Source organism: Hyaena hyaena, unplaced genomic scaffold, assembly GCF_003009895.1.
Source record: "Hyaena hyaena isolate Hyena2069 unplaced genomic scaffold, ASM300989v1 scaffold_330, whole genome shotgun sequence".
Taxonomy (NCBI): domain Eukaryota; kingdom Metazoa; phylum Chordata; class Mammalia; order Carnivora; family Hyaenidae; genus Hyaena; species Hyaena hyaena.
This window is the reverse complement of record NW_024080961.1, coordinates 83,568-104,539: the sequence shown is the minus strand read 5'-3', so window position 1 is coordinate 104,539 and position 20,972 is coordinate 83,568. Positions and strand designations below refer to the sequence as shown.

At 42.7% G+C, this 20,972-nt stretch overlaps 1 protein-coding gene across 1 annotated transcript in view; it reads right to left on the bottom strand.

The window, feature by feature from the left end:
- Nucleotides 1–20,972, bottom strand: part of TSPAN2 (tetraspanin 2) — a 68,571-nt gene that overhangs the window by 16,029 nt on the left and 31,570 nt on the right. Inside the window, exon 6 of the mRNA XM_039249067.1 lies at nt 19,646–19,717. Within this exon, the coding sequence (XP_039104998.1) occupies nt 19,646–19,717 (72 nt within the window). The remainder of the gene's footprint in view (nt 1–19,645; nt 19,718–20,972) is intronic.

Here is a 20,972-nt window from a genome sequence, read left to right as displayed (position 1 = left end):
CCCAAACCTCTCTCCTGAGCTGCAGGCTAGATTTTCCAACTGTTTATTTGGACGTTTCCAGTTGGAAGTTTCACTAGCTCCTCAAAATTACCATGTTGAGCACTGAACTCACTTTCTTTTCTTCAAAATTTGTTTCTTTTTCTCTATTTCTTAGCTCAATAAATGATACCATTTATCCAGCTAGTAAAGCCAAAAGCAGCAATGGAGTCCTCCCTCTTCTCTCATAGTTAAATGGTCACCAGATCCTGTAGATTTTACTTTCTAAATGGTTTTCTCTCCACTCCTGGTGCTCAGTCCAGCTTGTTACCAGGTAGCAATCTTGGCTGACAACGAGGATCGCAGCCCTCCCAACTGGCCTCCTCGATTCCAGATTTTCATTTCCCGTCGATCCTCCAAATGGCTACTACAGCAAACTCAGGAAAATGTAAACCCTATCCCAGATTCTAACTTTAGTACTTTCCTAAGGATACACTCTGGCTTCACCAGAGTACTCAGAGCCCTTCAGGAATAGCTACCTCCTCCTTGAAGGACTCATCCCCACAGGTCCATGAGCCAAAACCCACTACTGGGACTTTCCTGGGTACAATTATATTCCCTTGTTCTCATTGCCTTTACCTTCTATCCTTTCTACCTGCAATACCCTTCTCTTTTGTTTGCTAGGCTCTGATTCATCCTTTAAGACTCATCCTAAGAATTACATCACAGGAGAGGATTTCTGGAAAGATGGCAGAGTAGGATGACCCTAAAACTCACCTCCTCCCATGAGCACACTTCTAATAGCTCCATCAGTACAACCAACACAGAAAACTAGAAGACTAGCAGAATGGACTTTCCACAGTTAATCATAGAAAGGAGGCCACATGGAAGAGGGGAGGGAGGGCAGAGATGCCATTGGGAGCCAAATTCTTGGTGAGACTAACCACGAACAGGAGGGGCACCACAAGCATGGAGAAGGGAGACAGGCCCCACACCAGTCAGCCCAGTCACAGGCGGTTGGCACTGGGAAGACAAGTCCCCATAGCATTTTTCTCTGAAAACCAGAGGGCCTTAATTTTGAGAGCTTTTACAATTTGTGGGGCTTGACACCAGGAAATGTAAAAATCAGCATGCTCCTCTCTGGGAGAGCCAGAGGGTGGTAGGAAATGGAGCTGCTACCCTTAAAGAGCCAGCATAACAAAGAGGCCTGCTGAGGTAGAATATAGAAGCAGCAATTTGAAAAGTGGCTGGGGTATGCGGGAATGAGATTTATTTACTAATCTCAGAACATGTGCTAGAGGGGCAAGGGTCTTGAGGAGACTTTTCTAAGAACAAAAGAGCTTGTGGGCACCATTTCTGAACCCCTGCCCCCCAGCCTAGATAGCTAGAGACCTGTGGGAACCGGTGAGAACACTGGCCACCTAGCTTGCTAATATCACATTGCCTGTCCCTGTGCTCTCCTGTGGGTCTGGGTCCACCCATCCAACCAGCCCCACTTGGTGGGATTCCCTCTGGAGTGGCTCCTGCCACGTCTCATCCTGCAATCAGCCCAGGTAGGGACCCTGGGGCTCCAAAGTGACTCCTGCCCTGGGAAGAGGGGGAGATAACCACACACACCAGTTTCGCTGCAGCTCCAGCAGCTGAACCTTAGAAGTGGCAGCGCAGAGGGAGTGCCTTGACAACGCTTCTGTAGCTCCAGCAGACAGACTGGGGGCAGACCTCTGATCTCACTACTGGCTCTGCTCACAAACAGAAACCTCTCAGAGACAGCGCAGGAAGAGAGCCCTGCAGTCTGGGCTCACAGCAGCCTCAGCAGATGGATTGGAGGCAGACATCTGGCTGGACTTCAGGCCCAACCCATCAATGAAAGCCTCTCAGGGGACAGGGCAGAGACAGTGTCCTGCAGTTTGGTATGACCACAGCCCCAGCCAATGGGAGGAGGGCAGACATCTGGTCTGACTGCTTATACTGCCTAACAACAAGCCCACTGTGGCCCCAGACGGGCACAGGGACCAAGCCTTGTCCACAACAGGCAAAGTGGCCCACTGAAGGCACCTGGACTGAAGGTAAACAAGGCTCAACCACAACAGTGGCCTCTATGCAACTCACATAGAAGTCACCAGAAGCTCCTGGTCCTGGTGAACGGGGGACACTGCACTGCAGGCCACCACACGACCTCTTCCTCATAGGTCACTACGTTCAAGAGCAGGAGACATAACTGTTTCCATAGACTAGTAATGTCAAACACAGAGAATTAGACAGCATGAGGAAACAGAGGAATATGTCCCAAATGAAAGAACGGGATAAAAACACAGCAAAAGGACTAAATAAAATGGAGGTAAGCAATATTCCTGATAAAGAATTCTAAGCAATGGCCCTCAAGATACTCATTGGACTTGAAGGCACACTTCTTCAGAGCATCAGAGAGCTCTCAAGACCCTGGGCTCTGCAATCAGGTTGGTTCCAGCAAGTCTCTGAACCAATTTAAGTACCATTTGGGGCAGAAATCGGGAGGGTGATATTTTCTACCCTCTAAAGCTCTGGAGCATGCTTTGATAGAAGGTTTCAAATCAATACGATGCAAGTCACACTCTAAATTTCTTTAGGTGGGGGGGTAAGGTGGCTCTGTACTTCTCGCCCGCATCTCTCAAAGAAGGGCTGAAGTCAAAGGACTCTGAACTACAAGAGTCTGGGAGGAAAAAGGACAGAATCTACTAAGAAGACAGGCTCATAGGTACGTAATTCCGACTGGGGCCAGGATGTGGAGGCACGGAGGGGAGGGAGCCCCTTCTGCGGAGAGACAAAGGGAAGAGAAAGAACAGCTGCGGAAATGTAGAACTGTATCTGGACAAGAGAAAAACCTTGGTCTGGGGACAGAGAAGTATCCTATCATCCCATCTCTAATTGCAAGGCTTTAGGAGAGAGATTCTATCTCTAACTGCAGAGCTTTCTTTGGGTTGGGTGTCCTGGTCCCAGAAATGCCCTCCGGGATAGATGGTATGCAGGGACACAGTTGGCATCAGGAGGAACTGGTCCTCTGCTCGGAGCCCTGCTAGGAAATGCCCCGGCTTGTGGGATTACATTTCGGGTGGTATCATTAATATGCACGGAGTAAGATCTGGAAATGAGGCTGGGTGCGGGACATAGAACATCGCCCACCTTGGCTGTGCCTGTAGCACAGTGAGGTCGGACCCAAAAGGGTGATTTACAACACCTGGTTCCAGGAGAAGGGACTGGAGGGGTCACTATTTTTCTCCCCACAACCACAAAGGCAGGGCCTCAGGGAGCCAGACCCGCCTACACCAAACCACGACCACTTTTGCTAGGTAGCAGCACCCCCCCCTTTTTTTTTTTCTTACACAGGAGCCTGGTTAGATTGCTGTGGAAACAAACAGCCCTTAACCCAAGACCTGAACTGATGCACTGCCATGATTAACTCTAGATCAATTCTTGCTATTCAGATATATTGTCCCTTATCTCATTCTTATCTCTCCCCTCCTCTGGGCTGGGTATTCTGGCTATAGATTTGCTTAAACAGGCATATTTAATCCATTCTCTTGATGCATACTCTACACCTTCTTCATTACCTTCCTTTCTCTCTCTCTGAAATAGACTATATAGTTTCTCCGGGTAACATTACCTTCATTTTTTTCCTCCTCACCTCCTGCTGTATACTCCTTTATCTCTCTCTAAATTAATCCTTTTAGTCTCTCTGCCTGGCCAATGTTCAATTTCTCTTTCTCTCCACCCCTGTCATTTCTCTCTTTGTAAATACTCTTCCATCAGCACTGCCTTCATTCTGCTCTTTATTTGTAGCTGGGGTTTTTGGTTTTATGCTTTTAGACTGTCCTCTGTCTTTTGTTGCTTTCCAGTTTGCTTGCTTGTTTGATTTGTGTGTGCGTTTGCATGCTTTTGTCCCGTTTGTCTGTCTGTTTTCCTTTTCAGGGCTACCTCAAGAAACAAACCAAAGTATACATGGTGGAGAGTCCCAAATATCACTACTAGTAGGGAAAAAAGGTAACCAAAGTCACAACAAGAGAGACCAAGGGACACCATTAAAAGAACACTTCCTGAACAGACAGGCCCTGGACAGACTATGAGCCTCCTTTAATATACCAATACTTGCAGGTGCAGAGTGCATAACAAGCTTTTATAACATACAAGAGACAGAAAGGTGGCCAACATGATGAAATGGAATAACTCTCCTCAAAAGAAATTCCAGGAAGAGAAATCAAGAAACTGATCCCATTCACAATTGCACAAAAAACCATAAAATACCTCGGAATAGACCTAACCAAGGATACAAGAGATCTGTATGATGAAAACTACAGAAAACTTATGAAGGAAATTGAAGAAGACACAAAGAAATGGAAAAACATTCCATGTTCATGGATAGGAAGAATAAATATAGTTAAGATGTCATTACTACCTAAAGCACTCTACACATTCAATGCAATTCCAATCAAAATTGCACCAGCATACTTCTCAAAACTAGAACAAACTATCCAAAAATTTGTATGGAACCACAAAAGACCCCGAATAGCCAAAGTAATACTGAAAAATATAACCAAAACGGGAGGTATCACCATCCCAGACTTTAGCCTCTACTACAAAGCTGTCACCATCAAGACAGTATGGTATAGGCACAAAAACAGACACATAGACCAATGGAACAGAATTGAGAACGCAGAAGTGGACCCAAAAGTATACAGCCAACTAATCTTTGACAAAGCAGGAAAGAATATCCAATGGAAAAAAGACAGCCTTTTTAACAGATGGTGTTGGGAGAACTGGACAGCAACATGCAAAAGAATGAAACTAGATCATTTTCTCACACCATGCACAAAAATAAACTCAAAATGGATAAAGGACCTGAATGTGAGACAGGAAACTATCAACACTCTAGAGGAGAAGGCAGGAAACAACCTCCTTGACCTCCACCGCAGCAACTTCTTACTTGACACATCCCCAAAAGCAAGGGAATCAAGAGCAAAAATAAACGATTGGGACCTCATCAAGATTAAAAGCTTCTGCACAGCCAAGGAAACAACCCAGAAAACTAATAGGCAGCCAACGGAATGGGAAAAGATAGTTGCAAATGACATATCAGATAAAGGGTTAATATCCAGAATCTGTAAGGAACTCACCAAACTTCACACCCGAAAAACAAACAACCCAGCGAAGAAATGGGCAGAAGATATGAACAGATACGTCTCCAAAGAGGACATCCAGATGGCCAACAGACACATGAAACGATGCTCAGCATCCCTCCTCATCAGGGTAATACAAATCAAAACCACACTGAGATACCACCTCACGCCAGTCAGAATGGCTAAAATGAGCAAGTCAGAGAACTCTAGATGCTGGCGAGGATGTGGAGAAACGGGCACCCTCCTACACTGTTGGTGGGAATGTAAACTGGTACAGCCCCTCTGGAAAACAGTGTGGAGGTTCCTCAGGAAACTAACAATAGAACTCCCCTAGGACCCAGCAATAGCACTGCTAGGAATTTACCCAAGGGGCACATGTACCCCAATGTTCATAGCAGCACTCTCCACAATAGCTAAAACATGGAAAGAGCCTAAGCGTCCATCAACAGATGAGTGGATCAAGAAGATGTGGTTTATCTATACCATGGAATACTACATGGCAATGAGAAACAATGAAATCTGGCCATGTGTAGCAACATGGATGGACCTTGAGGGTGTTATGCTGAGCGAAATAAGTCAGGCAGAGGACAAATATCATATGTTTGCACGTATAGGAGGATTAGGAGGAACTTGACGGAGGAACAAGGGGGAGAAGAAGGGGGGAAATGGTGGGGGAAAGGGAGAGAGGCAAACCATGAGAGACTCCTGAATGCTGACAAAAACTGAGGACTGATGGATGTTGGGGGGAGGAGGGATGGGCATGGAGGAGGGCACTTGTGGGGATGAGCACTGAGTGTTATGTGGAAACTAATTTGACAATAAACTATTTGTAAAAATAAATAAATAAATAAATTAAATTAAATTAAATTAAAAAAAGAAATTCCAGGAAGAAGTGACAGCTAAAGAATTAATCAAAACAGATATAAGCAACATAGCTGACCAAGAATTTAGAACAATAGTCATAAGATTGATCGCTGGGCTTGAAAAAGGCATAGAAGACAGGAGAGACTCCACTGCTGTAAAGATCAAGGATCTTGAATACAGTCACAATGAATTAAAAAATATTATAAATGAGGTGCAAAATAAAATGGAGGCAGCCACAGTGCAGATTGAAGAGGCAGAGGGGAGAATAGGTGAATTAGAAGATACAATTATGGAAAAAGAGGTAGCCAAGAGATAAATTGATCCAGGAGCACAAAAGGAGAATTTGAGAACTGAGTGATGGAATCAAACAGAACAATATCCGTATCATAGGAATTCCAGAAGAATAAAGAAGAGAGAGAAAGGGGCTGAAGGGGAACTGGAACAAATCATAGCTGAGAACTTCCCCAATTTGGGGAAGGAAACACATTGAAATCCAAGAGGCACAGAGAACTCCCCTCAGACATAACTTGAATTGATCGTCTGCACGACACATCATAGTGAAACTGGTAAAATACAAGGATAAAGAGAGAATTCTGAAAGCAGCTAAGGATAAGAGGGCCCTAACATACAAAGGTAGAGACATCAGGGTAGTAGCAGACCTATCTACCGAAACTTGGCAGGCCAGAAAGGAATGGCAGGAAATCTTCAATGTGATGAATAGAAAAAATATGCATTCGCTGGACTTGAGAAAAGAGTGGAGGATCTCACTGAGATCGTCATAACAAAGACAAAATGTAAAAAAGGACCAATCAAACATGAAGAACTCAATAACTGAACTTAAAAATACACTAGATTTTCAGCCCACATCGCAGAGAAGTAAGGAAATCTGTACTTCCCTGCCTGCATCTCTCAAACAAAGAAGGGCTGAAGTCAAAGGACTCTGAACTGCAAGAGTCTGGGAGGAAAGAAGACGGAGTCTACTAGGAAGGCAGCGTCATAGATGTGTGTATGAGAAGTAGGGGAGATAAAAATGGGCTAGGACACGGAAGCATGGAGTGGAGGGATCCCCTTCTGCAGAGAGACAAAGGGAAGGGAAAGAGTGGCTGGGGAAATGTAGGACTGTATCTGGACAAGAGAAAAACCTCAGCCTGGGACAGAGAGGGATCCTATCATCCCATCTCAAACTGCAGGCCTTTCTTTGGACAGGGGCTGGTTGCCCTGTTCCTGCGCCGTGGGGATGAGGGGAGTTCCCTCTGCGTTTGGTGGTACCTCAGGGGTGCAGTCGCTATCAGGAGGAACCTGTCCCCTGCCCTGAAGTGCTGTGGCTCACGGGATCACATTTCGGGCAGCATCATTAATGTGCACTGAATGGGAGCTTAAACCACAGCTAAGTGTGGGGCACAGGAGACAGCCCACCTCATCTGCACCTGCGGCACAGTGAGGACGGATCCAAAGGAGTGATTTGCGGACACCTGGTCCATGGAGAAGGGACGGCGGGGGGTGGGGGGGGTCACTATTTTTCTCCCTACAACCACCAAGGAGGGGCCTCAGGGATCAGGCAGCAGGGCCCAGAGTGGAGGTGAGACCCACCTATACCAAACCATGCCCATCTGCGCTGGGTAGCTGCTTCTCAACGGGAGCTGGACAGATGCTGTGGAGACAGACAGCCCCCTCCCTCAGACCAGCACTGCTGCCATGGCCTGGATTAACTCTAGTCAATTCTTGTTACTCAGATATATTCTCCCATTTCTCCTGATCTCTTCCCTCCACTAGGCTGGTTACTCTGGTTATTGGTTTGCTTAAACAGACATATTTAATCCATCTCCAGATGCATGTTCTACACCTCCTTCATTACTTTCCTTTCTGTCTCTCTGGAATAATCAGGACATAGAGTTTCTCTGGGAAACATTATCTTCATTTCTTTCTCTTCGCTTCCTTCTGTATTCTCCTTTTCCTCTCTTTGGATTAAGTCTCTTAGTTTCTCTTCCTGGTCAATGTTCATTTTCTCTTTCTCCCCACCCCTGTCATTTCTCTCTTTCCATCTGCTCTTCCATCAGCACTGCCTCCACCCGGCTCTTTACTTGTAGCTGGGGTTTCTGGTTTTATGCTTTTAGACTGTCTTTTGTTTTTTGTCTGTTTGCTTGTTTGTTTTATTTGTGCATCTGTGTGTTTGCATTCCCTGTTTGTCTGTCTGTTTTCCTTTCCAGGGCTACCTCAAGAAATAAACCAAAGCACACACTGTGGGGAGTCCAAAACATCACTAAGAGTAGATAAATAAAATAACCAAAGTCACAAAAACAGAGAGCAGGAACACTCTTCAGAAAACACCTCCTGAATGGCCAGGCCCTGGACAGTGTATGAGGCTCTTTTAATATAGCAGTACTCACAGGTGCAGAGCACATAGCAAACTTTTAAAACTTACAAGAGACAAACAGCTAGCCAAAATGATGAAACGGAAGAATTTCCCTCAAAAGAAATTCCAGGAAGAAGGGACAGCTAAAGAATTGCAATTGCAAAACAGATATAAGCAACATAACTGACCAAGAATTTAGAATAATAGTCATAAGATTGATTGCTGGGCTTGAAAAAGGCATAGAGACAGGAGAGACTCCACTGCTGCAAAGATCAAGGATCTTGAAAACAGTCACAATGAATTAAAAAATGTTATAAATGAAGTGCAAGATAAATTGGAGGCAGCCACAGTGCAGATGGAAGAGGCAGAGGGAGAATAGGTGAATTAGAAAATACAATTAAGGAAAAAGAGGAAGCTGAGAAAAAGAGAGACACATTGATCCAGGAGCATGAAAGGAGAATTAGAGACCTGAGTGATGCAATAAAATGGAACAATATCCGTATCATCAGAATTCCAAAAGAAGAGACAGAAAGGGGCCGAAGGAGCACTTGAACATATCATACCTGAGAACTACCCCAATCTGGGGAAGGAAACAGACATTGTAATCCAAGAGGCACAGAGAACTCCCCTCAGACGTAACTTGAATCAATCTTCTGCATAACATATCATAGTGAAACTGGCAAAATATAAGGGTAAAGAGAATTCTGAAAGCAGCTAGGTACAAATGGGCCTTAACATACAAAGGTAGACACATCAGGGTAGTTGGAGACCTATCTACTGAAACTTGGCAGGCCAGAAAGGAATGGCAGGAAATTTCTAATGTGATGAACAGGAAAAATATGTAGCCAAGAATCCTTTATCCAGAAAGCCTGTCATTCAAAATAGGAGAGGTAAAGGTTCTCCCAAACAAACAAAAACTGAAGGAATTCTTCACCACAAAACCAGCCCTACAAGAGATCCTAAGGGGGTACTCTATGAGGGATTATTGCAAGGAACACAGAGTTCCAGAGACACCACTATAAGCATGAATCCTACAGAGAACACAATGACTCTAAACCCATATTTTTCAGTAACAACACTGAATGTCAATGGACTAAATGCTCCAATCAAAAGACATAGGGTATCAGAATGGATAAAAAAACAAGACCCATCTATTTGTTGTCTACAAGACAACATTTTAGACCTGAGGACACCTTCAGATTGAAAGTGAGGGGATGGAGATCTATCATGCTACTAGAAGTCAAAAGAAAGCTGGAGTAGCCATACTTATATTGGACAATCTAGACTTTAAAGAAAGGCAGTAATAAGAGATGAAGAAGGGCATTATATATTAACTACAGGGTTGATCCATCAGGAAGAGCTAACAATTATAAATGTCTATACACCAAATTTGGGAGCACCCATATATATAAATATATACAAATAAGCAATCTTTTTTTTTTTAAATATTTTTATTTTTATTTCTAGGAGAGAGAGAGAGACAGCGTGAGCAGGGGAGGGCCAGAGAGAGAGGGAGACATAGACTCTGAGATAGGCTCCAGGCTCTGAGCTGGCAGTCAGCACAGAGCCCAACGCGGGGCTCGAACCCACGAACCGCGAGATCATGACCTAAACGAAAGTCGGACGCTTAACCAACTAAGCCACCCAGGTGCCCCACAAATAAGCAATCTTATTGATAAGAATGTGATAATTGCAGGGGACTTTAACACTTTACTTACAGCAATGGATAGATCAACTAGACAGAAAATCACTAGAGAAACAATAACCCTGAATGACACATTGGACCAGATGGACTTGACAGACATATTTAGAACTCTACACCCCAAAGGTATGGTATTCACTTTCTTCTCAAATGCACATGGTACATTCTCCAAGATAGATCACATACTGGGTCACAAAGTAGCCTTCAATAAAAGAACTGAGATCATACCATGCACACTTTCAGATCACAATGCTATGGAACTTGAAATCAACCACAGAAAAAAGTCTGGAAAACCCACAAAAGCATGGAGGTTAAGGAACACCCTGCTAAAGAACGAATGGGTCAACCAGACAGTTGGAGAAGAAATTTAAAAATATATGGAAACAAGTGAAAATGAAAATACAACAATCCAAACTCTTTGGGATGCAGCAAAGGCAGTCCTAAGAGGAAAATACATTGCAATCCTATCGCAAGAATTAGAAAAAGTGCAAATACAAAATCTAACAGTGCACCTAAAGGAACTAGAAACAGAGCAGCAAGAACACCCAAAATCCAGTGGAAGAAGAGAAATAATAAAGATCAGGGCAGAAATAAACAATATAGAATCCAAAAAACCAGTTGAACAGAACAATGAAACCAAGAGTTGGTTATCAAAAAAAATAAACTAAATCGATAAGCTTCCATCCAGGCTTCTCAAAAAGAAAAGAGAGAGCACCCAAACAGACAAAATCACGAATGAAAATAGATTTATTACAACCAGTCCTTCAGAAATACAAGTATCAGGAAATACTGTGGAAAATTATATGCCAACAATCCGGACAAACTAGAAGAAATGGACAAATTCCTAAAAACACACACACACTACCAAAACTCAAACAGGAAGAGATAAAAAATCTGAACAGATCCACAACTAGTGAAGAAATTGAATCAGTTATCAAAATTCTCCCAACAAATAAGAGCCCTGGGCCAGATGGCTTCCCTGGGGAATTCTACCAGACATTTAAAGCACAGTTAATACCCATTGTTCTCAAGCTGCTCCAAAAAGTAGAAATGGAAGGAAAACATCTGGACTCATTCTACTAAGCCGGCATCACTTTGATTCCCAAACCAGACAGAGATCCAGCAAAAAAAGAGAACCACAAGCCAATATCCATGATGAATATGGATGCAAAAATCCTCAACAAGATAATAGCAAATCGAATTCAATAGCATATAAAAAGAATTATCCACCATGATCAAGTGGGATTAATTCCTGGGTTCCAGGCTAGTTCAAAATTCTCAAAATCAATGTGATACATCACATTAACAAAAGAAAAGATAAAAACCACATGATCCTGTCAACAGATGCAGAAAAAGCATTTGACAAAACACAGCATCCTTTCTTAATAAAAATCCTCGATAAAGTCGGGATGCAAAACTTACATAAACATCCTAAAAGCCATTTATGAAAAGCCCACAGCTAATATCATCCTCAATGGGGAAAAACTGAGAACTTCCCCCTGGAGATCAGCAACAAGACAGGGATGTCCACTCTCACCATCGTTGTCTAACATAGTGCTGGAAGTCCTAGCATCAGCAGACAACAAAAAGAAATAAAAGGCATCAGAATTGGCAAAGATGAAGTCAAACTTTCACTTTTCGCAGACGAAATGATACTCTACAAGGAAAACCAGACAGATTCCACCAGAAGCCTACTAGAACTGATCCATGAATTCAGCAAATTCTCAGGTACAAATTTCAATGTACAAAATCAATGTACAGAAATCAGTTGCATTTTTATACACCAATAATGAAGCAACAGAAAGAGAAATCAAGAAACTGATCTCATTCACAACTGCACAAAAAACCATAAAATACCTAGGAATAAACCTAACCAAAGATGTAAAAGATCTGTATGCTAAAACTATGAAGAAAACTTATGAAGGAAATTGAAGAAGACACAAAGAAATGGAAAAACATTCCATGCTCATGGATAGGAAGAGTAAATATAGTTAAAATGTCATTACTACCCAAAGCTATCTACACATTCAGTGCAATCCCAATCAAAACTGCACCAGCATTCTTCTCAAAGCTAGAACAAACAATCCTAAAATTTGTATGGAACCACAAAAGACCCCAAATAGCCAAATTAACATTGAAGAAGAAAACCAAAAAGGGAGGCATCACCATTCCAGACTTTAGCCTCTACTACAAAGCTGTCATCATCAAGACAGTATGGTATTGGCACAAAAACAGACACATAGACCAATGGAATTGAACTGAGAACCCAGAATTGGATCCACAAATGTATGGCCAAATAATCTTTGACAAAGTGGGGAAGAGTATCCAATGGAGAAAAGGCAGCCTCCTTAACAGATGGTGCTGGGAGAACTGGACAGCAACATGCAGAAGAATGAAACTAGATCATTTTCTCACACCACACACAAAAACAAACTCAAAATGGATAAAGGACCTGAACGTGAGACAGGAAACCATTAAAACCCGAGAGGAGAAAGCAGGAAATAACCTCCTTGACCTCCACCGCAGCAATTTCTTACTTGACACATCCCCGAAGGCAAGGAATCAAGAGCAAAAATGAACTACTGGGACCTCATCAAGATAAAAAGCTTCTGCACAGCAAAGGAAACAACCCAGAAAACTAATAGGCAACTGATGGAATGGGAAAAGATAGTTGCAAATGACGTATCAGATAAAAGGCTAGTATCCAAAATCTATAAGGAACTCACCAAACTCCACACCCAAAGACCAAATAATCCAGTGAAGAAATGGGCAGAAGACATGAACAGACACTTCTCCAAAGAAGACATCCAGATGGCCAACAGGCACATGAAATGATGCTCAGCGTCCCTCATCATCAGGGGAATACAAATCAAAACCAAAGTGAGATACCACCTCATGCTGGTCAGAGTGGCTAAAATGAACAAATCAGGAGACTAGATGCTGGCGAGGATGTGGAGAAACGGGCACCCTCCTACACTGCTGGTGGGAATGTAAACGGGTGCAGCCCCTCTGGAAAACAGTGTGGAGGTTCCTCAAAAAATTAACAATAGAACTCCCTTAAGACCCAGCAATAGCACTGCTAGGAATTTACCCAAGGGATACAGGAGTGCTGATGCATAGGGACACATGTACCCCAGTGTTCATAGCGGCACTCTCAACAATAGCAAAAATATGGAAAGAGCCTAAGTGTCCATCAACTGACTAATGGATCAAGATATGGTTTGTCTATACAATGGAATACTACACGGCAATGAGAAAGAATGAAATCTGGCCATGTGTAGCAACATGGATGGACCTTGAGGGTGTTATGCTGAGCGAAATAAGTCAGGCCGAGGAGGACAGACACCATATGTTTGCACATATAGGTGGATTAGGAAGAACTTAATGGAGGACCATGGGGGAGGAGAAGGGGAAACATAGTTGGGGAGAGGGAGGGAGGCAAACCATAGGAGACTCTTGAATGCTGAGAATAGACTGAGGGCTGATGGGAGTTGGGGAGAGGGGAAGGGGGGTGATGGGCATGGAGGAGGGCACTTGTGGGGATGAGCACTGGGTGTTATATGGAATCAAACTTGACAATAAACTATTAAAAAAAAAAAAGGGAGAAAGAAGTAAAAGCATTGGAAGCCAGACTGAAAAATCCTTTGATCGGACTTCGAGACTGTTCTGTTTAATAAATTGAAGGCATTAACTTTATGCATCTGACTATAATGCACCTAATTAATTAAGGTTATCATTACTCAGGATCCTACTAGGAAAAAAAATAAAAACTTATGAAGCTTTAGAAATGTTGCTTCTGAATAAAATATCTTTGAAGAAAACAAAATTTAATATACCCAAATTAGCATATTTCTCAACGAGTTCCTCTTTTTGAATAACTCAAAATCATTGATATTTTCTGTGAGAATGGGAGAAATCCAGGAGTTATGATTCTCCTACTTATTAATTGTATGTTTGGGAAGCTTTTTAAGCTTTCTGTGTTTCTGATACATAATCTGTTGAACAAAGTAGCATAGTCACAAGACCATTTTTGCAACTTTAGAATTTTGTTTCTAACCTGTTAACAAGCGTATTTCCTATAAAAAGAGCCGTGGATTCCCACCCCCCCCCCACCGTTAGCCTATTCTAAATAAATGCATTGTATAGAAAAAAGAAAAGAAAGTGAAGGGGTGAAAAAACCTTTACCATGCAAATGGAAGCAAAAGGAAAGCAGCAGTAACAATACTTATATTGAACAAATAGACTTTAAAACACAGACTATAATAACAGACAAAGAAGATCATGACATAATGATAAAGGAAACAATCCATCAAGAAGATATAACAATTGTAAATATTTATGCATCCAACAAGAAAGCACCTAAATACATAAAGTAAATATTAGCACACATAAAAGAAGAAATTGATAGTCATACAATAATAGTAGGGGACTTTAACACCCCTCTTACATCAATGGATAGATCATCCAGGCAGAAAATCAACAAGGAAACAGTGGGTTTGAATGATACATTGGACCAGATGGATTTAACTGATATATTTAGAACATTCCATCCAATAAGTGTGGAATACATGTTCTTTTCAAGTGCACATGGAACATTCTCTAGAATACATCACATATTAGACCACAAAATATATCTCAAATTCAAAATGACTGAAATCATATTGTGCATACTTTCTGACCAGAACACTATGAAACTAGGTTTCAAAATCTTTGCGATGCAGCAAAAGCTATTCTACAAGTGAAGATTATATTAATACAAGCCTACCTCAAGAAGCAAGAAAAATCTCAAACAACCTAAACCTACATTGAAAGCAGCTAGAAAAAGAAAAACAAACCAAGCCCAAAGCCAGTAGAAGGAAGGAATTAACAAACATCAGAGCAGAAATAAACAAAAGAGACTAAAAAAAAAGGAATCAGTAAAAGTTTTAGTAAATCTTGAGACTCCTCAAAAAAGGAAGAGCAGAACTCAAATACATAAAATCAGAAACAAAGGAGGAGAAAAAACTGATACAACAGAAACACAATTACAGGAGAATATTAAGAAAAATTATATGTCAACAAATTGGACAACCTTGAAGAAATGGATAAATCCTAGAAACATATAGCCTCCCACAACTGAATGAGGAAGAAATAAAAAATTTGAATAGACTGAATACTAAAAATGAAATTGAATCAGTAATTAAAAAACCCCAATAAGCAACCATATGGGACCAGATGGCTTCACAGGTGAATTCTATCAACTGTTTAAAGAAGAGTTAACATCTATTCTTCCCAAGCTATTCCGAAAAATAGGAAAGAAAGAAAAAGCTTCCAAATTCATTCTAAAAGGTTAGCATTACCCTGATACCAAAACCAGACAAAGACATTACAAAATAAAAGAACTACAGGTCAATATCTCTGTTGAACAAAGAGGCAAAAATCCTCAACAAAATTCTAGCAAACCAAATTCAACAGTACATTAAAAAAAATAATTCACTATGATCTAGAGAATGTTGGCTCTTATTATGCAAGAGTGATTCAATATTTTCAAATTAATGAATGCGATACATCACATCAATAAGAGGAAGGATAAAAACTATATGACCATCTCAATAGATGCGAAAAAAGCATTTGACAAGGTACCTCATCCATTCATGATAAAAACACTCAACAAAGTAGGTTTAGAGGGAACATACCTCAAGATAATAAAGGCTATATATGAAAACTCCACAGCTAACCTCACGCTCAGTGGTGAAAAACTGAGAGCTTTTCCTCTAAGATTAGGAACAAGATAAGTATATCCACTCTTACCATTTTTTTCCTTTTTCCCCACTCTCACCACTTTTATTCAACATAGTACTGGAATTAGACAACAAAAAGAAATAAAGCCATCCAAATTTGCCAGGAAGTAGTAAAACTTTCGCTATTTGCAGATGACATGATACTATACACAGAAAACCCTAAAAGCTCCCCTAGAAAACTACCAAAATGGATAAATGAATCCAGTAAGGTTGCAGGATACAAAGTCAATATACAGAAATCTACTGCATTTCTACACATTAATAATGTAGTAACAGAAAGATAAATGAAGAAAACAATCCCATTTATGATTGCACCCATAATAAAATACTTGGGAATAAGCTTAACCAAGGAGGTGAAAGATCTATATTCCAAAAACTATATAACACTGATGAAATAAATTGAAGGTGACATAAACAAATGAAAAGATACTCCACACTCATGGATTGGAAGAACAAATATTGTTAAAATGTCTATACTACCCAAAGCAATCTACGGATTTAATACAATCCCTATCAAAATACCACCAATATTTTTCACAGAACTAAAACAAATAATCCTAAAATTTGTATGTAACCACAAAAGACCCTAAACAGCCAAAGCAGTCTTGAGAAACCAGAACAAAGCTGGAGAAAACCAATCTCAGATTTTATTTTATTTTATTTTATTTTATTTTATTTTTTACCAATCTCAGATTTTAAGATCTAGTACAAAGCTGTAGGAATCAAAACAATATGGTAGTGGCAAAATAATAGGCACACAGATCAATGAAACAGAATAGAAGCCAAAAATAAACCCACGCTTTTATGGCCAACTAATCTATGACAAAGGAGGCCAGGATATAAAATAGGAAAAAGACATCTCTTCAACATCTCATTTCATGTGTTACACTCATTGGAGTGTAAGCTGGTCCAGGCACTGTGGAAAACAATATGGAGTATTACCCTATAATCCAGTAATTCCAGTACTGGGTATTTCCCCAAGGAAAACTAATTCAAGAAGATATATGCACCTCTATGGTTATTGCAGTATTAGCTACACTAACCAAGATATGGAAGCAGTCTGACTGTCCACTGATAAATGAATGGATAACAAAGAGGTGGTGTATATACTGAGGGTTGATGGGTTGGGGAAGAGGGGAAAAAGAGTGATGGGCATGGAGGAGGGCCCATTGTTGGGATGAGCACTGGGTGTTATATAGAAACCAACTTGACAATAAACTATAAAGAAAAAAAAGATATGGTATATATATACAATGGACTGTTACTCAGCCATGAAAAAGAATGAAATCTGCCATTTGCAACAGCAGGGATGGACCTAGAGAGGTATAATGCTAAGTGAAAAAGTCAGAGAAACACAGAGAAAGACAAATCCCATATGCTTTTACTCATATCTGGAATTTAAGAAACAGAGCAGATGAACAAAGAAAAGACAAAAAACAGACTTAAATACAGGGAACAAACTGGTGAGGAGATGGGGAGGTGGATGAGGAGATGGATGCAATAGATAATGGGGATTAAGAGGTATACTTGTTAAAATTTTTAAAAAATAAAAATTTTTAAGTTTATTTCTTTATTTTAAGAGAGAGAGACAGCACGGGTAGGGGAGGGGCAGAGATAGAGGGAGAGAGAGAATCCCCAGCAGGCTACACACTGGCAGCACAGAGCCAGACCTGGGGCTCCAACTCACGAAACCATGAGATCATGACCTGAGCTGAAACCAAGAGTCAGTCGCTTAACCGACTCAGCCACCCAGGTGCCCCTAAAAAATTTTTTTAATGTTTTTAATTTATTTTTGAGACAGAGTGAGAGCGAGCGAACATGGGCAGGGAAAGGGCAGAGATAAAGAGGGAGACACAGAATCCGAAGCAGGTTCTAGGTTCCAAGATGTCAGCACGGAGCCCAACAAGGGGCTTGAACCCATGAACCACAAGATCATGACCTGAGCTGAAGTCGGATGCTTAATTGACTGAGCCACCCAGGCACCCCAAGAGGTCCACTTGTGATGAGGACTCAATAATGCACAGAATTGTTGAATCATTATATTATATACCTGAACCTAAGTGAAGACTGTTATGTCAATGATACTTGAACACTAACAAAAAAGAATCCCATCAGGAGGGCCTCCTGCAACCCTTCAAATTGCATGCCCCTCTCGCGCAGTCTTACTCCTGTACTACTGTGTGGTGGTGCTGGCTCCCTATAGGTCTCTCCAGCAGCCGCTGAGCACTTTGAGGGCAGTGGCTGTGCCTAATTCCTGTCCTCCAACTCAAAGGGGGTCAGTAAGTGCCCAACGCAGGCCTCATGACACAAGATGGAGCGAAGATCTCATCAGGCCCTTCCCTTCACAGCTGTGTGCTTAGAAGCCTCCGTGTCATTGTCCCCATGTTCTCATATTTCTCCCCTCATTTCCCATAATGCATCTGTGCTTCCCCCACCCCCTTCACTGAAACTGCAGAGCCAACATCATTAACGAGTTAGACCAAATCCCACACATTATTTCCAGCCTTCATTGCCTGGTCTTCTTCCCAACATTGAACTTTACAGACAAACTATCTCCTCCCTCGCTTCCCACTGTCTTTTGGGCTCTCCCCAATTCGACTCCTCCTTCACAGTCTTCTTCTTTCTGCCTTCTTGTCCTTTGCTTACCCCTTAAATGTCAGGGTTTTCAGCCCACTTCTGCCTTATTCCACACACTCTCCCTGGGTGAGGCCACTCCTATGGCTTCGGCGACCACCGCTAAGCCGGGATTCCTACGCCGGTCTTTAGCTTAGATTCCATGTAAGTCCCGTGGGCACCTGAAGCGCAAACTTGACCAAAACTGCCCCAGAGTGTGCTCTTTTCCCTCCAGGCACCCCTCTTGGGGAGCAGAGTCTCCATCCACCCATTCTGCTCAAGCAGAAGTCTGAGGTCTTAGCTTCCTCCACCCCCTCCCCACTCACACACACGAGGTTGGCCAGGCCTGTTGATTCCACCCTCTGAACATCTCTGAATCTGCTACTTCCTCTCCATCCCTACTGCCTGTGACTTCCATTAGCTCCTCATCCTCTCCTTCCAGGGTGACCACAAGTGCCGCCTAAGTGGCCTCCCTCCCATGCTCTCCAAACTTTTATTCCACCTGGCACACCCAGCAGCCTGAGCACTCTCTACAATGCGAAACTGACTGGGTCAATCCTCTGCTAAAAGCAACACCTTTCCCAAACTTCCAGGTGTAAAAATCACACCTTTGTGTGCCTCCCCAGGAATGTCCCTCACCATCCCCTCCGGACCCCATACTGTCCTGCAGTCCTGGAGGTCCATACTGCCATGCCTCGGTTCCTGCTGTCTTAAGGACCTGGAGTGGCCTCCCTTTGTGAAAATGAATCTCAAGGATCCCAACTTCTGTGAAGCTTTCTGTGTCTCCACTGTACTCTATATGGACTCCGGACACACACCGTCTCCCTTGGCTAGGCTGTGAAGTCACTGAGGCAGGAGCCATGTGGTTTTCATCTCAGAGTTTTCAGAACCTGGCCCAGTGCCTGATGCACAGCACTTGCTTAATAAAGCATTCATCAGGGACTTCCATGGAGAGGTGTGGGGCGACATTCTCAGGGTGCACACCTCTGGCCCTGGTGAGTAATTAATGCCAGAACATTTGCACCATGAGGGGCAAGTCAGCTTCCCAGGGGACCGGGAGACCGGCACTCAGCATTGCTTCATGTATTTTCCATAGAATAAAGCTGAGGCACAGAAGCCACTGGGAGATGGCCTTCTGGAATTACACCCACGGGCAAGAGGCATCTTACCCTATAGACAGGATAGGAACCCTGGTAGAGAAGCTTACCTTGTGCCCCAGAAGTTCCTTTGGGCATGTGGGTTGGACCTGTTCAGAGCTTTCTTTTCCACAGCACTGAAACTAGAGAGTCAGAGAAGAGCTTTTAGGGCCCAGGGAGGAGGAGTACGAGCTCTAAGTCTGGGCATCGCGGCCGAACACTGGGGCACTGAGGCAGTAAAGCAGCTATGGGACCAATCAAAGCAATGCAAACTGCCATTTCTAGAAAGATAGTGGAGTTGCATAACCGTGCTAGCAAAACAAGAAAAGAACTTAGGTCAAGTTGTCCAAGTTTTACGATGGGAAGTGACTCAAGGCAATTCAAACAAAACAAGAAGCCAATGACGGGGTCTGTGTGAACTGCTATTTTTTAGACAGGAACTGGGCTGTTAGATTCTTTATTTCAGCCCAGGAGTAATTTTAACCTGCTGAGTAGCTAAAGTTTTATGAGCTTCAGGAAGGGCTCATTAACTGGGGAGAGTGTGGGACAGAGAGGAGAACTGACCGCCATAAATAAACCCCAGGGGCTGAAAGGCCAGGGCATGAAGACAGGCCAGCAAATAGGTGTCCTGCCTTAGGGGGCTGGCCCTTCAAACACAAAGGAGACTGTGTGTTGCTTAATGTCCCTGGGGCGGCTGAGGCTGAACAGGATAAATGGTTGGCACCTTCCAGGACATTCCTGTGACAAACAAGAACCGGGCTACCTGGAAGCAATTGGCCCAGGAGGTCATAGGTACTTCTCCATATTGCAGTGGTTAATAAATCAGGAGGACTCTGACCTGGTTCATCTCATCCATAAGCCCTCGTCGGTTAGCTGTGTGGAGCCCTCAGCACTGCACTGACAGCACAGTCCCACAGAATGTTCTAGAATAAAGGGAGCATAGCTGTCTCCGTGCCCTTTCATTTTACCCGTGGGGGAGCTGAGGGATTATCAGGGAGACAAGGAACTTGCTCAAGGTCACAAAGCTGCTCAGTAGCAGAGCTGCTGCTGGGAAGACCTTTTCTGACTTCAAGGTCATGGTTGCTTCTATTACACCACCATGCCACCTTCTCAGACAGCTTGGTATTGACTTGGGCTGCTTTCTGGGTGCTCTTGTTTGAGCTCTTTTGTCGCTCTGGGGCACATGTCCTGACTTCCTCTTGGGAACTCTGTGTGCTAGGCGGGTCTCTTCCTCTTCTAAGTTCTACACATTATGCCAACAGCAGCTCCCATGAGGGCCAAAATACAGTGCTACAGCATGACCTCACCAAAGTTATTCTGATCTTTAATCCAAGTGATGAGAGAGAGCCTGGCTAATGCATGGTCTTCAGAAGATATAATTTTAAAGAAGTAAAGTTA